We start from the raw sequence: 14,943 nt of genomic DNA, 5'->3' as shown, positions 1-14,943 counted from the left end.
TTATAACCATAGAAGTTAATTTAGAACATTGACATAGTACTTTTTTTCCCATCATGCAGAAAAGAATCAATGATATTTTTGGTTCATTCTCTGCATCATTGTCTTGCTATTAATTTTTGTTTGATAAATCTCAATCTGTGCAGAGATGAAATACGAAAGTTAATGAAAGGGAGAAATCATGGGAAATTTAGCACTGTTACGTTGCACAAGGAAATATACATTTAAATGTATATTCACATTGACATAGACAATATTCAAAAATAGTAATAGGGGATGTTATAATAATTTATAAATATATAAAAAATATATCCCAGATGTTTATAAAACTATCATTCTGCCTGTTTACACCAATATGCTGTATGTTTGCAAGGTGTAAACCAACACTATTATTTTCTCCTTTGCAGCAGGTATACTCCATACTAGAAGTGGCATTTTAAACTAAAATGCCAGTATGGTCCTTTACAAAACAATGGTTAATTATGAAAAGACAACATCAAACCATATATTCATGGACATTTATTTACAGAACTTAAAGAAAACAGCGAAGAAGGATCAGCGATCTGAAGACATGACTGTGCATAAAAACTTGGAGAAGTCAATGACAGGAATAATTGAAAAGTACAGAAAGAAATAGTTTACATACAAAACTATACAGCTTCATGCATGTGTCAATGAAATGTTGACTTGTTTTTAGTTTCCCACAATGAACGAAAGCCTCCATGTACAATAGTCATTACACAAAGACGTTTCAGAAATATTTTATAATGATATTCTCTCTGCAATGTTCATGCCTCATCATGCAGCATTGTACTGACTCACTGTCAGTGCATGGTCAATGCATTATAAATCACTACACTTGAAGTAGGTCAACAAAGCAAGATGACTTTCAGCCATACTCTCTCTTAATAGAGTATTTAAGTCTGAAAGTATTCCTTGTGAGTCAGATTCTTTGCATCTCTTTTGAGGGATTACAATCTTCTTTTAGGTTTTCACAGAGGTCAATTGAAATACAGTAGTAGCTTTGAAACATGAGTCACACAATTTAACTGGGGTTAGGGATTGATGTAATATTAACAGCACATTTTAATGAAAATAAAACAAATTAAGCAAACATTTGCTTTGATGAACTGCTGCTTCCAACTATAGGAGATGGCTTTTTATTTTCATTGGATATACTAGCAAAGGAATGAATGTTATTTTCTTACTATCCATACACAGGCAGTGAGATTAGACTATTAATCTACATGCATAGCTTAATTATTCCACATTCTGCTGTCTGTAATCATATTGCAATGTTTAGCTGTAGTCATCACTTAGTATAACAAGCATGCAACAAATGTTAATAGAACAAGAGGTATTAAGAATATCATTATAAAATATTGTTCTAGTAGCAATGGCTCAGGACAAATTTAATGCAAAGGCAGACGCAACTGGCCTGAGCATGCTTTTAAAAAAAAAATCAGTACATGGAAAAACAGTACCACCAACCTTGCAAGGAAATTGACCTGAAGCAGCAGACATTAGGTTAAAACTGCTGAAGGGCAGCAGCGGCCCACCTTGTTGGTTTCCAAATGACCAGGATTCCAGAAAAACTGAAAAATTGACTGTTGGGAAAAGTCTTTAACATTTCAGAGGATTTTAAGGTGTTCATAGAAACTCAGATGTGGTACTTGGGAATCAAAAGAAGGAAAGAATGGCCAACTAGCATGTGTACAACAGAGAGCCCACTCCACTTTTCTTCCTGCCACTTATAGCGCATGTCAAATCTTTCAGGCTGGCCACTCCATGTATACATTTTTGTTTGTTTGTTTCATGAAAAAGATAACAAAGCAGGAGTGAGTATGGACCCATGTCAACTTGAATCGATGCAAAACGTAATTCTCATTAATTTTGAAAATCTTTTCTTTTGTATAAAAATCATTCACAACTGCCATTGCATTGTCACAAGCAGTGTCTATGTTCCCTGAAACAATTAAGATGCCAGAATATTTCAATATGACCTATCTATAATGGATTATAATTGCAAGGAGCCATAGTTGCATAGAATGAGAATCTGAACCAAGAGAAGTAGAACTCAAATTATAAAGAAATAATAAAACAATCAGATATATATTCAAAAAACCTGAACCTGAATACTGAAAATGAAATGACTAAAATTTTAAGCACTCATAACTCTAGTAGTTTTAATTTCCCACTTAGGAATAATGCTTTTTCTTGTCAATAAGCTATGCTATGCTATGAAAACTGCATTCTGGTGATACTTTTGTCACATAAATTGGCAGGATCTGGGACTTTCTGAAATGATAATTACAGCTAGCATTTTCTGAGTGTCTACTATACAATAGGCAGAGTACGAGTCACTTTATATAATCTCTTTTTCTTCTCGTAACAATCCCGCATAATGTACCCTGTTACCCCTGTTCCACACATGAGTCAATGAAATTCAGAGTGGTTACCACAGAAAATAAGCATCAAAACTTTGATCCCATAGTCAGACTCCAGAGCATACAATGTAAAGAAGAAACATCTGAGTGAATGACTAACTTTAGAAAGCAATATTTGTACATAAGTGTCTATTAATATATACCTATATATTTTCTACTCTATAAAAAAACATTATTTGATGCCTGTTAAATAATAAATACATGGTATTCAGATATTTCCAGTTCAGATACAGATAGAATTTAACAAATTAACTTTACATGCTTTGTTTAAAACTAAAGTATCTATCTTGGTATATATTTTGTAAAACAATTTTTTTCATTATGGCAACCAAAAGCAAGTCTGCCAACTGTGCAGAGATAATGGATGGATGAAAAGATGGACATATGGGAGAATAGTCTAATAAGTTTTGGTAACTTATAAACTATGTTAAAGATAAAGCAAAACATACTACCAAAATACCATCTTGATGAACTAGTAAGATCTTTTAGTCTGATCTCTGTGATAACAACACTGAAAAGGATACTACTCTAACATCAGAAACTTATAAAAGTATGCAAAGAGTGGTTTTATTCTATGCAATTGGTATTCATTTATATCTTACATCCAAAGCTAGTGTAAGTTGAATGATCTTTGCCATGACATATTCATTTCATTTGTGTTTGCAAGATACCAAAAATAAATAGTGGAAACAAGTAATGGATCAATGTGTTCTTTCATGGTTGACCAGTTTTCAAGCAAGAAAGAAGCACAGTGTAGGTAAACTACCACTAAATCAGGACAAGAAAACCTGGGTTTCATCTGTAACTTGTTCTGAAGTAATCACATTAGTTGACTGAGTTATTCAGGCTATCTTCCTCATTTTCCCATTTGGAAATGAGAAAATCAGAATAGATGATCCACAAGTTTCCCTATAGTCCAAAATTTCTATTATGACACAGTATTAACAGGTAAACATAGACACTGAATTAAAATTAAAACCCTGTTTTTCACAAGACATGTTCATCTTGAATTCTAGAATTTCTATGCTATGGCTAAAAATTACAAACACTGAAGGCAAAAAAAATCATTTCACCCTAATTTCCATAAGACAAAAATACTATATTATAAAAAATAAAGTTCCTTGTCTAAGCAGATAAAAGGAAAACCACAGGAAAGGAAAATCACAAGATGAGGGTGGTACCACTGTAAAAAAAAAAAAATGAAGATGCAAAAAGTGTATGCCAAATCCTTTTAATTAGTATCATAAAAGGTACTGTTTTCAACATATAAAAATTAAGTAAATAGAAATTGGTTGGAAAACAGTATAAATATAAGAGTTCAAGCATGATGTTGTAAAAGGGAAAGAGAAGTAACTATTACCATTTTACAACTAAGTTCCAAATGACATAGCAGGAAACAAGGGTGACTGTGGAAAGATTGAAATGCCCCCCAAAATTTCCAAGAAAACTTCTTTCTAGCCATTGTCCCCAGGAAGGTCTTGGCCACAAATTTTGTTAGCCCTTCACAAGTTCTTGGGACCGCTTAGTTGGTAGTTAACACCCAAGCTGTGCCGTCCAATACAGGAGCCACCAGTCACAGGTGGCTCTCAAGCACTTCAAATGGGGCCAGTTCAAAATACACTGCAAGTGGAAAATACATACCCAGTTTCAAAGACTTAGTACAGAATTGTAAAATAGCTCACTAAAAAAATTTTATATTGATTACATGTTGAGGTGATAATACTGTGGATATAGTAGGCTAAGTTAAATATACTATAAAGAATAATTTCTCCTGTTTCTTTTTCCTTTTTTAATGTGGCAACCAGAAAATTTTAAGTTACACATGTGGCTTGCTTTTGTGGCTTATAATATATTTCTACTCGACAGTACCAAACTAGAGAGCTAAGCCCCCCAAAAATGAATCCCATTAAAATAAAATTATTAAATGCTGACCTAAGGAGGTGGGAGACAAGAAAGTCACAGTTTAAGAAAGCCAGAGTAAGAACTATACCAGACTGAAAAGATAAAATGTGAGAAATACGGAAATAATCAATAATATAGACAGTAAAATGTTCTCTCTTTTTTTATTATTTCTGTATAGTTGACACACCATGTTAAAATGTTCTTTTTAAGAGCACTTTGCTAACCAGCCCATTATCCAATTGAGAATTGATTTTTTCCACTTACATCATTTCCAACCTAATTCTTTTCCTAAGAATTCTCAAATCTTTCTGATTTTCAAATAACTATTTTCTTAACGAGCAATAAATGGGCCACTTCAGTGAATTATCTAAAAATATCTTTGGTAGGGCTTCCAGAAGTTCCTCAAATAAAATTCCTTCCTACCAACGACATAGAATTAAAGGCAACCTCATCTGAGTATTACTTCACAGAGGCCACTCTGAAAAGCCTCTACATTCACACAGTATTGCTCAGATAAGAAGAGCAGGAAATTTCTAACTTTTCTAAGCAGGCCACACATTTTGGAACTTCTGTGTTTTCTCCTAATCTGAATTTTTTTTTTTTTTGTACCTGCAGTTCTGAAATGGAAAATCAAACACAACAGAAAGTTTTAAAAAATCTCAATGCTGTCATGAGACAACTCTACTTTCCCACAGCCTCTAAAAAAGTGCGACCCACCCTGGAACTCCCACAGCTGCCCCATGCCTTTCTTTTCTCCCTTAACTCCATCAGGAGCATTTTTTATTGAAGAAAAAAAAATTTAAGATGTCTGTTATGGTATTACCTGATTTACCTTGCAGAACAATAATTCTAGTTTGTCAGGTCTCTAATGATACTGGAAGCCACACAGCAGCTCTCACTAGGTTACTACACAGAAATAACTTTTTAAATAAACACTGAAGAATTAGGGCATCAAGTGCACACAACAAAAAGGATATAAAGTGAGGTTGAAAATCTAGCAAAGATCCTTCATTTTCTCCAGGTCAGAGTCGTTTTTGCAGACCTGGGGACCACAACACCATGTCCCTGCCCCTGAAGGCCTCCGCTCGGGTCCTATGCATAGAGGTAAGAGGGGAGGCCCGGAGAGCCTGGCTTGCCCGGCGCCCCTTTGCTTCCTGGGTTGGAAACTTTGGCGCAGACGCACGCAACCTGTCTGCACGGGGCTGGGTCTGAGCCACGTTCCTCTGAGCCCCGCAAACCAAACAGGGACAGCAGCAGTGACCCTGGGCCAGGAGAACACATTCTGGGTCCGGATCTCTGCCTGCCACCCACCCCCTTGGCGGCCTGGCTGCCACCTCATTTGCCTGCACCGTCCGCCTCAACTGCTGAGTCCCCCCACAAAACACACAGAGGCGCAGAGCCGGCACTGTGGCAGTCCTTTATTTCATGCTGTCACCGAGGTCGCAGCCCCGAGCCAGGTGGTGGGGACACCCACGCGAGCGAGCGCGCCCGCGCTCCGGGGCTCCAGGGTAGCAGCACCACGAGGCGGGAGTCCCGTGCGCAGAGCTGGGTGCAGCTGTCGCCCCCTCCCGGACGGCAGGTCCTCTCGGAAGGCAGAGGGGTAGGTGGCAGTGTGGACAGCACACCGCAGGGACAAGCGCAAGGAGACCACACAGCACTGCACGGGATGGATTAAGCAGAATACGAAAGAGCTGGACCTGAGAGCCGGACCACGGACAGACCTCGGAAGGGGGCGTTTCTCGTAGAGGAGAGAAACATCCGGAGAAAACACGAAGTACAGGGAAAACAGAACAAGCAATAGTGGCAAGATTTTTTTTTTTTTTTTCCTTTCTAGAATGCTGCATTGTCGCTGAGGGAGGGGGAAGGAGGAGCATTTTACCTTCTGCCTCGATGGAAGACAGGAGCAGGGCCGCGCCCAGGGCGGCAAGCGCTGGGGGAAGCCCGGTCCGCATGCTCGGCCTCCGGCCTCCGGCTCACAGCCGCATGAAGGGATCTGCGGGAGGAAGCGATGACGGTGTCAGAACCGGGTCCGGGCAGGCCTGGGACCAGGTTAGGACTGGAGCCTGGGCCCGGGCCAGGACCCGAGCAGATCTGCCTTAATAACCGCAGGGCCCGGCCTCGCATATAATGGGCCTATTGTGGAGCTGTGGAAGTCAAGTTCATCCACTGCAGTTCAATCATGGCACTAAGAGGGATTTCAAGTTTAAAGAGGGTCCTGTTTTCCCCGAGGTTGGTCCTGCTTAGCATCCCCGGGTGACGGCCTCACTAGGCCCCACATGACTTCATCCTGCCTTGGTGATGGCTAATTCAGAGGTCATTTTATCCCTGACTCAACTAAATGTCTCTTCCAGCTGGGGATTTTATTTGGCCGGCAGCTTTTTCCTAGCTGCTGAACTCTTTAGGTAACTGTACTTTAGTGGTCTCGGGGTAATTTGGAAAAGTATAATAAACCTCTTTTACTCTTTTTTTTTTTTCATTTTGTTCTGCCTACAAATATGCAGCTCTTTAAGGTCTGAAATGGATTATACAGAAATATGTAAGGCCCAAATGAAACCTGATCCTACTGCTAGCAGCTTTCTCCTCACATCTGATAAATCCTTTATCCAAGATGAGGGGAAAACAACTCTAAAATACCTAACAAAAAAAAAAAAAAAAGGACAAGCAATAGAAGAGACAAGACACTCATGTCTGTTTTCCCAAGATATTTTTTTATAAAAATTCTCGGTAATAATTAATATTTTCATTTAACTTATTTTCACTTCACTTATTCCAGAAGATTATAGGTATATATGCTCCATAGGAGAATTGTTCCGTTCTGATTTTTCCTGATTCTGTAACTAGGTTATTAATTCCCTAAAGACAAAGAGTCTTATTCATCTTTTGCGACTCCCAGCACACAGTAGGTGCTTAATCTATGTTAGCAGAAGGGAATCTTCTAAAACATTCTAAGGTCCAATCCAGAGACAAAAGCTACTAGCAATGAACTGAACTGGGAAGCTGCCAGAGGCAAAACATAAAAAGAGAGTTGACTGTGAAGTACATAAATTATTGTAAGGCAACAGACGAAGCCGCTTGAAAAACGAAGTCCTGCTTGGGAATCCAAAAATGAGCCAAAGGTCGAGCCCTCTTTGAGAAAAGAAACTGACAAGCTCCAACCATGCCCTTCCAAATTATTGGCACAATGTATTAGGGCATCTTTCCTCGGCCTGAGTGTAAATTGCATTTTAAATGTCTGATGAGCAGGCGTGCCAAATTGCCCGGAGCTCCTTTTTATGAAGCCAAGATTAAAATGTTGGCGCTGCTCTGAAGATTCAAGGGCTCCAGCGATTTCTTTCTTCCTAATTAACAGCTGTTTGACATTTCTAACCCTCTTCCACCATCGGTGAAAAGCAGGAGGTGAGACTGGCCCATTGTTCCCATCAGCTGGCCTTAACTTTGCTACAATAATTTCCAAGTCAGTTGGCAGTCGTGCTCGCGAAAAGTTAAAGGCTGACAATCGACCCATCAAAATGCTGCGTGCAGACTTTTTTTTTTTTTTTTTGTAAAACTCTGAACTCTTCACAAAAACCTTAACAGCGCAACTGCTTTTGTCTGGGTCTAGAGCGCCACCTATTGGCTGCCTGACTCAGCGGCACGGATGAATCCCGATGCGCCCGGAGCATCGGAACGTAGTTCTCTACCAGCCTGCCAGTCATTCCCTCCATATGTTTCATTAAAAAAAAAAAAAAAAAAAAAAAGTTTTCTCTCCTTTTAGCCAAACCATTTATGTGAATGCTTAGATCAGTGCTTCATTGAGCATTCTCAGACATAAATGTCTGAAAGCGGCCACCCCTACATGTCCGCAAGGATTTCCTTACATCACCCTCGTGAATGAAGTGAGCCAGTTGCGGGGGGAGGTCTTAAGGGACGGGTCTCCTTCCACCAACGTGCCTCCTCCCCCTCCCCGCTGGAAAAGACCAATTCTTTAACTCCTGGGTCCAGTTAAAAAATAAAATGACACCTCCTCCCACCCCGCGGGGTTCCTCTAGATCCCGAGCGCATCACCTAACCTCCTCTTTTACCCACTGCGACCTTGACCTTACGTAGCCAAGGGCGAGTTTGGCGCTCATTTCCTTTCCTGCACGGTGCCTCCCCAGTACTCCACATATGTGACAGTGGGGTTACAAAGTCCAGGCTGAGGCAGAAGCAGGGGGGAGGGAGGGGGCTCTGGGACGCCTCGAAAGGGTCACCTTTCCCTAAGGACACTCGGTTTGAGGTACCTCTTTTGCTCCCTGGCTTCGCGGCTCGCTCCATAAATGATCCCGGCGCCCCCTGATCTTTATACTATGTAGGATTTGCGATGGAAACTACTTTCAGGGTCCCACGGACCCGGAGTAGAGAGAGCCCCGACCAATGCACTCGGGACGAGGTCGGGAGGGGGGAGCTTTCTCCAGAAGTTGGGAAAGTCGGCCAAGGCTGAGTCCCCTGAGAGCTGGATTCACCCACCATCTCAGATGTTTTGAAAAGCAAAGGAGCCAGAACAGTCGACTAGGAATCTGCCTCAAGATGCCACACACACCCGCGCAGCTCCGATGAGCCGCAGAGCGCTCGGCCGTTCCTCCAAAGAATTCCGCACCCTGCGTCACTAACATACCTTCCCAGCGCCGGGGCTGCACTACAGCACCCCGGGGAAGCTGCGGCCAAGAGACGACGAGGTGGCCGCAGAACCCGGGCACCCTTCGCTGAAATCCGCGGCATCTATGGATGAAGGCCCCCTCCCACCCTGAACAGGGTGCTTCACGCACCCCCAGCCGCCCTGACGTCCGCCGGTCTGAAAAGCTATAGTTCTTTCTCCCCCAAAGACACAATGAATCCCAGAACCCCCAGGACACCCGGCAAATCTCGGGCACGGCTCCACTCTTGCGAGTCCGAACGGTTCTGGCCCGCGCGATCTTTGAAAGGGCTTGGGGCGAAGCAGGGAACGGACTAGGTGCACGTTCCCCTGGTTACCTCGGCGAGGTGTGCGGAGAGGCACAGGGCTAGAAGCCGGACCAACCTGAGGCGGTGGGCACCGAGGCAGCGGCGGCGGCAGCGGCTTCCCGGCGTCGACCCCCGCCCCGCGCACGCCCGGCGGTCGGCCGCCGCGCTCCTGCAGCACCTGGCGGCGGCCGGGAGGTGCGCGGCCGCAGGGCCGCCCGGGAGGCGCAGAGGCTGAGGATCCCGGGACGAGCGGCGGAGGCTGCCCGCGCGCGGACGCGTCTGCGACGGCTCGCCTGGGCCGAGTGGGAAGAGGCTCCGCGCCGCGGGCTACTTAATAGAGGGCTGTTCCCCGCTCTCAGTTTACTCGGTTACGAAACGCCTGAGAAGGTGGACGGCTGCCACGGGGTGATGTATGCTCCTCCGGCGGTGAAGGAGGTCTACTTTTGGGAACGTGTGCATACTTCCAGCATTCCTTCGGCGTGAGGTGGCGAGCCCCGTAGTAGCAGTGCCCCGCCGGGGAGGGGGAGGGGGAGGGGGGACGGGGACGGGGAGGGGGCGGGGAGGGATGCAGCGAGGGGGAGGAGGAAGCGAGGAGGGGGACAGCCGCGGTCGGGTTCGCTGCCAGGGGAAGCCGCGCGCTCCTCTGCTTGGGGCGGGCTGGGGAGCTCGGGTTTCCCTATCCTTGAGATTTTCTTTAATGAATTTATTTTCTTTCTAAATTAAGAACAGTAGGAGGGAGGGAAGCGACTCTTCTATTCAGAACTGCAAAAATGTGTGACCGACCCCCACCCACCCTTGCCCCATCCCCCATCATCACCACCTACACTTCCCTCCGCCACCCCACCCCCCGCTCCCTCTCCGTCCTGGGTGCACTTAAAACCGATTTACAGGGTTTCCATTAACTAACTGTCTGTGCACGCGGCGCGCCTTCTGTCTTTTTCAATCTCGGAGCGGCGATTGGAAACCCGAAGAGCAGCCCGCGCGGGCGCCGCGACCGGATGGCTTTCCCAGTCCTGTCTCGCTTCTCTGATGCTTTGGGACGGAACTGGGAGGCTTAATTTGAGCCAAGAGAGAGGGCGAGGGACGCAGGGAAACAGACCTAGGGATCTTCAGAACAAGAAGCCGCTCGAAACCAAGTTGCAATCACCGTGGAGACCCTGAGCATAACCGGGCCCCCCCGGGGGGGGGGGAGCTTGGACCAAAATCTTTGCCCTTAAAACCCCGCGGGGTCAAGGAGAAGAATGAAGTTAAGTTTCCCCCAACTGCCGAAGAGATGGAGGCTAAATGCGGGCAGACATTCCGCCAGCATCTTCTCCTGCCTACGGCCCCCCCACCGGCTCCACCCCGTTGGCCCCGAGCTGGGAGCCTGGCACTCGGGGTTGCCAAACGGTGCTGGGCGCACGGGAGGAAGGCGGGGCTCCTACACGGTGGCGTCGGGAAAGCGCCCCGGGAGAGGTTCCGATTCCCCACGACGGCGCCCTCGGCGCAAGCGCTGCACTTTTGGCCTCTAGACGTGCAGAGGTTAACCCTGCAAGGCTGTGCAACCCGGATGGAGGCGGGGGCTCGCGGGCGAACGCAGGAGCTAGGCTGGAATTGACCTCCCCGAAATAGTAAAAGCAGAGATTTTGTCACTAATGTGAATCTCTCTCCCTATTTGATCTGACGTCTGCAAATCTGGCCTTCCCTCCACCAGGCGCGATACCCTCTGAACTTGCCTTGAGAACGACAAGAACTTGCTGAGCGCCCTCGCTCCCGCCCCACCCCACACCCCCCCCCCCGCCACCCCTGCCCCACTCACCGCTGCCTCCAGCGAAAGCCAGAGAAGACTGGGGTGGGGGGGAGAATGGGGGGGATGGGAATCTCCACCTCTGCACATTCCCTGAGTACACACGACCCACTCGAAGTCCAGCTGGGCTGCTCTCACAAAGAGCCCACACACGCGCACAGGGCGCAGCCTCTTCCCCCTTCAAACTCTCACAACCCGGGTTTCTGGCACAAGCCCCCAAGGCGGGAGCGCATCCCGGGCGTGCATAACCCGACGTGCACGACGCAGAGCGAGGTCACGAGCCCTTAACCCCAACCCGGGGAGAGCCGGCCTTCCCGCGGGCCAGCCCTCTACCCGCACCCTCACTCAGATTCCTTCCAACGGACGCCCGTGGGCTGGTGGCGGGCTCAGAGCCGAGGGGCAGAGATGTCCCGGCAGCCGCCCGCTGGACACCGGGTCGCGCTGAGACGCGCCCCGCAGACGCCCTGGCCTGCTAAGTGGCCTGGAGCCGCCAGGGACGCCCTTTGGGAAGCCGCCCCCCACTGTCTAGAAAAAGGAAAATTGCTGCCTTGCACGCCAGCCAAGGTTGCCTGGGGTTTGCATTTCGCCCAGGTGGTGTGTGTGTGTGTGTGTGTGTGCGCGCGCGCGCGCGCCTATGCTTTTCTTTATGTACTTTTGTTGTTTTTAATTTGTGATGGCAAAGTTGTTGAGTGGGGAGCAATGTAACCTGGGCGTTGTTATTACATGTTTTAAAAGAGTTCTCTCCTGTGCTTTCACTCAGAGCTGCACTTGTATTTCTTAGCGGTCAGTCTCCCGCCAGGGAGCCATGGGGGTACCTCTTTCCTGTTTCTATGGCTTTATGGAGTGGGGAGGGGGCCTCCAAGAGCGCTCACTTTGGGCCACTCTCCAGCCCAGACTGGCGTCCAGAGGACCCCCGTGGCCATCCTCTATTAAGGCATTCTCTTGCTCAAAGACAGATTAAATGCATTAAAATAGTTGCTGCAAAGGTCTGTAACAAAACCACTGGCCTCAAAACACCCTCTGTCCCTCCAAAAAAGGATCTCTGGGCAATGCTTCCAAAGTAGGATGAGAGGAAGAGGCAGAGACACATCCACAAGCTAATCCAAGCACACCCATTCCCAAGGGACAGAAGAGCAACTCAAGGGTGTCCTAAGGGGTTCCTCAGGGGCCTTCCAGTGCGATGTCTGCACGGTTTGCCCGCCCCCCCCCACACACACACACACACGGGGGGCCCTTGTGCAAGCTAGCCTTCTACCATGGTTAAGTGAACAAATGGGTTAAAACACACACACTCACACGCCAAAAAAAAAAAACATGTAAACCCTCTTCCAATCTGCCCCCTTTTGTAGAGCGTCCAGTTCTTGACACCCCTTGGAATCCGTTAATGTTTGCAACAAACTGATATTTATACATTGAGTCAGAGCTGGTTGAATTTATTCAGTTTGGTTGTTTCTATGGCTTTTAGCCCCGAGGCTATCCCCGGGGGTCTCCCTCTCCTCACTCTCCCAGTGTTCTGCTCCCACCTCTTCTCCCTCCGACTCCTGGGTTCCCGGCGGGTCCCGAGCTTCAGATTCCTTGTCCGACAGCGCGATCTAGCGGTCAGCGCGAGCGCCGGCGCCGGAGGGCAAAGGCCCACACTGTAGCGCCACAGAGTTTTAAGTGAGTTTTTGAAAAATGTGTCATTCATCTGATTCCCAGGAATGGCTGAGAGCCGACAAGACTGCAGAACAACTTAGGAGGTGGCGTAAACTTTCTTTGTGGTTAACTAACCGCCTGTGGAAATTCTTGCCTGAAGCCTGCAGCAAGGTTTGGGTCAGGGGTGAACAAAGGAAGAGGTGCTACTTTCAGGAAGGAGTTCAGATTACAGGGTCATCCCTAGTTTATAAAAAGGCAAAAGCGGCCTCCTCGTTGGCTTGCTTGGGGTTAACCTAGCAAGCTTTCCTGGAGCGGGTGAGGGTGCTTCCCCCACAAGTTCTTGCTGAGAGATCTAGTGGGGAAGAGAAGGGGGCCCCAGGCTGAATGTGCATTGTTTGTCCAGTTCTGGGGGCTGTGTGTGGGCTGTACCTGGAGTGGACTCTAAGGGTCCTTGGTAAAGAATGTGTTCACAAGGTAAGAGTGTGAAGAGAAGAGGCAGTACTCTATCTACACTGATTCTCCGGGGTAGAGAGGCAGTGTATCTGAAGAGTCAAGAAGTCACATCAAAAATGGTGTATCTGGGAGGAGCAAGGTCGCGGAGGGGAGCACGCGGGGTGTTGCCGTTCCTGCCGTCTCGGGGCTCGCGGCTCTCGCAGGACCTTCAGCGGCGCTATGTTGGGACAGAGCATCCGGAGGTTCACGACCTCTGTGGTCCGTAGGAGCCACTATGAGGAGGGCCCCGGGAAGAATTTGCCATTTTCAGTGGAAAACAAGTGGAGGCTACTACTTATGATGACTTTGTATTTTGGATCTGGATTTGCTGCACCTTTTTTTATAGTAAGACACCAACTGCTTAAGAAATAAGGATGTTTTAATTGATCCACTAAACAGATGTGAAAAGGAACATTTTAAGAGGTGCAGTCTCTGAAAAATGGATCAAACTCTTGAATTCAACATACTCAACATGTTTGTAAATAAACTTATGGCATGAATCTTTAATGCCTCTTCGCTGAAACATGGAATGTAATGATTGTGCTTTTTTATTTGGGAAATATTTAGGATTAGTTTGTTTGGTCAGAATATGTGTGTGATTGTGCCTGTTTCTTGTTTTTAGATTTGAGGTTTTTGATTTTTGATTACTAGGTCAAGACCTTGTTGGTAATCTATGTTATTAAAAAGGCAAACTTTGTTGTCACATAGTAATCTTTTAGTTGAAAAAGAAGTGTACTTTTATTTGCCTTTACTAAATAAGCAGTAAAATTGGTTTTCTTCATGAGTGACATTTAGTCATGAGGAAAAGCACTAGTGTATACAGAGTGAAGCCCCAAGGGTTCTCCAGACCTGTGATCTAAAACTAAAATTTTCCTGTGATAAATTTGCTATTGACCAATACTAGTCGTTTTTAGACTAAGTAAAAGTAGAATACTTGAAATGTAATAGCTTGTAAAACCATATGGAAATATTCCAAGTTTATTCTGGAATTTTAGTAGAAATGGACTAAAAGATGGCTCTGATTAGTAATTTATATCAGTAAATCAAATTTATGTTGATAGTGAAATGCTGCTAGCTACATAAAATGTAGTGACTTAGTTCCTAGGGCTTTGTATTGGGGCAGGAAAACAGTTCTTCAATGTTTAATCCTCGTTTAGTCACTTTTGGAATACCACACTGATGTTAGAAAAATGCCGTAAAGCAGAGATTGTAAACTGGTGCTCCATTTGAGCTCTAGACTTTTTGGTTGAATAGGGGTGCTGTACTTTTTAAACCATTATTTAAAAACGAGAATAGTTAGAAGAAAGTCTCTTTGGGTTCTTGAAAAATTGCTGAGTGGTTCTACATCCTTTCATAGAACAAAACCGCTGCCTAAATCAGTCCTGACAACATTAGATTATCTGTGTACCCCTAATGTTGAACTACTCATTTGGTGGAACCTTAAAAAACTTTATGGTTTGACTGGGCCTATCATCACGATCTCCAATAATCCTGCAATAATTACTTAAATATGGATATAATTAAATCTTTATGACTGCCTAACTTAAAAAAAAAAAAAAAAAAAAAAAAAAAAAAAAAAAAACAAAAATGGTGTATCTGAATCCTCTCCTTTAGAACCCTGTGCACTAAGTCAAAATGCACTTACTGTGCACCTTCCATGTGCCTGTACAATGACAAGCTCTGAGCTTGTCATTAAGATAATTAAGAGGAAAAAAAAAAGATAAT

General features: G+C 45.5%; 2 protein-coding genes across 4 annotated transcripts in view; one reads left to right on the top strand and one right to left on the bottom strand.

The window, feature by feature from the left end:
* The window catches only part of COL12A1 (collagen type XII alpha 1 chain), a 116,261-nt gene extending 106,776 nt beyond the window's left edge, over positions 1-9,485 (bottom strand). For 2 of the 3 annotated variants that reach the window (XM_072832326.1, XM_072832325.1), the window contains exons 1-2: positions 9,382-9,485; positions 6,226-6,339 (exon numbers count right to left, since the gene is read on the bottom strand). In XM_072832326.1, coding sequence (XP_072688427.1) covers positions 6,226-6,298 — 73 coding nt within the window. In that variant the 5' untranslated portion in view covers positions 6,299-6,339; positions 9,382-9,485. The remainder of the gene's footprint in view (positions 1-6,225; positions 6,340-9,381) is intronic. The other variant, XM_072832327.1, reaches the window with a different exon arrangement.
* Positions 9,486-13,302: 3,817 nt separating this feature from the next.
* On the top strand, positions 13,303-13,741 carry LOC140636759 (cytochrome c oxidase subunit 7C, mitochondrial). Its single transcript, XM_072832324.1, has one exon. It carries the CDS (start codon positions 13,399-13,401, stop codon positions 13,588-13,590), a length of 192 nt encoding a protein of 63 aa, XP_072688425.1. The 5' UTR covers positions 13,303-13,398; the 3' UTR covers positions 13,591-13,741.
* The last annotated feature ends 1,202 nt before the right edge of the window (positions 13,742-14,943 follow it).

This window comes from Canis lupus, chromosome 7 (genome assembly GCF_048164855.1).
Source record: "Canis lupus baileyi chromosome 7, mCanLup2.hap1, whole genome shotgun sequence".
NCBI lineage: Eukaryota > Metazoa > Chordata > Mammalia > Carnivora > Canidae > Canis > Canis lupus.
Note: the sequence above shows the minus strand (reverse complement) of the source record. Positions and strands in the feature narration are given on the sequence as shown.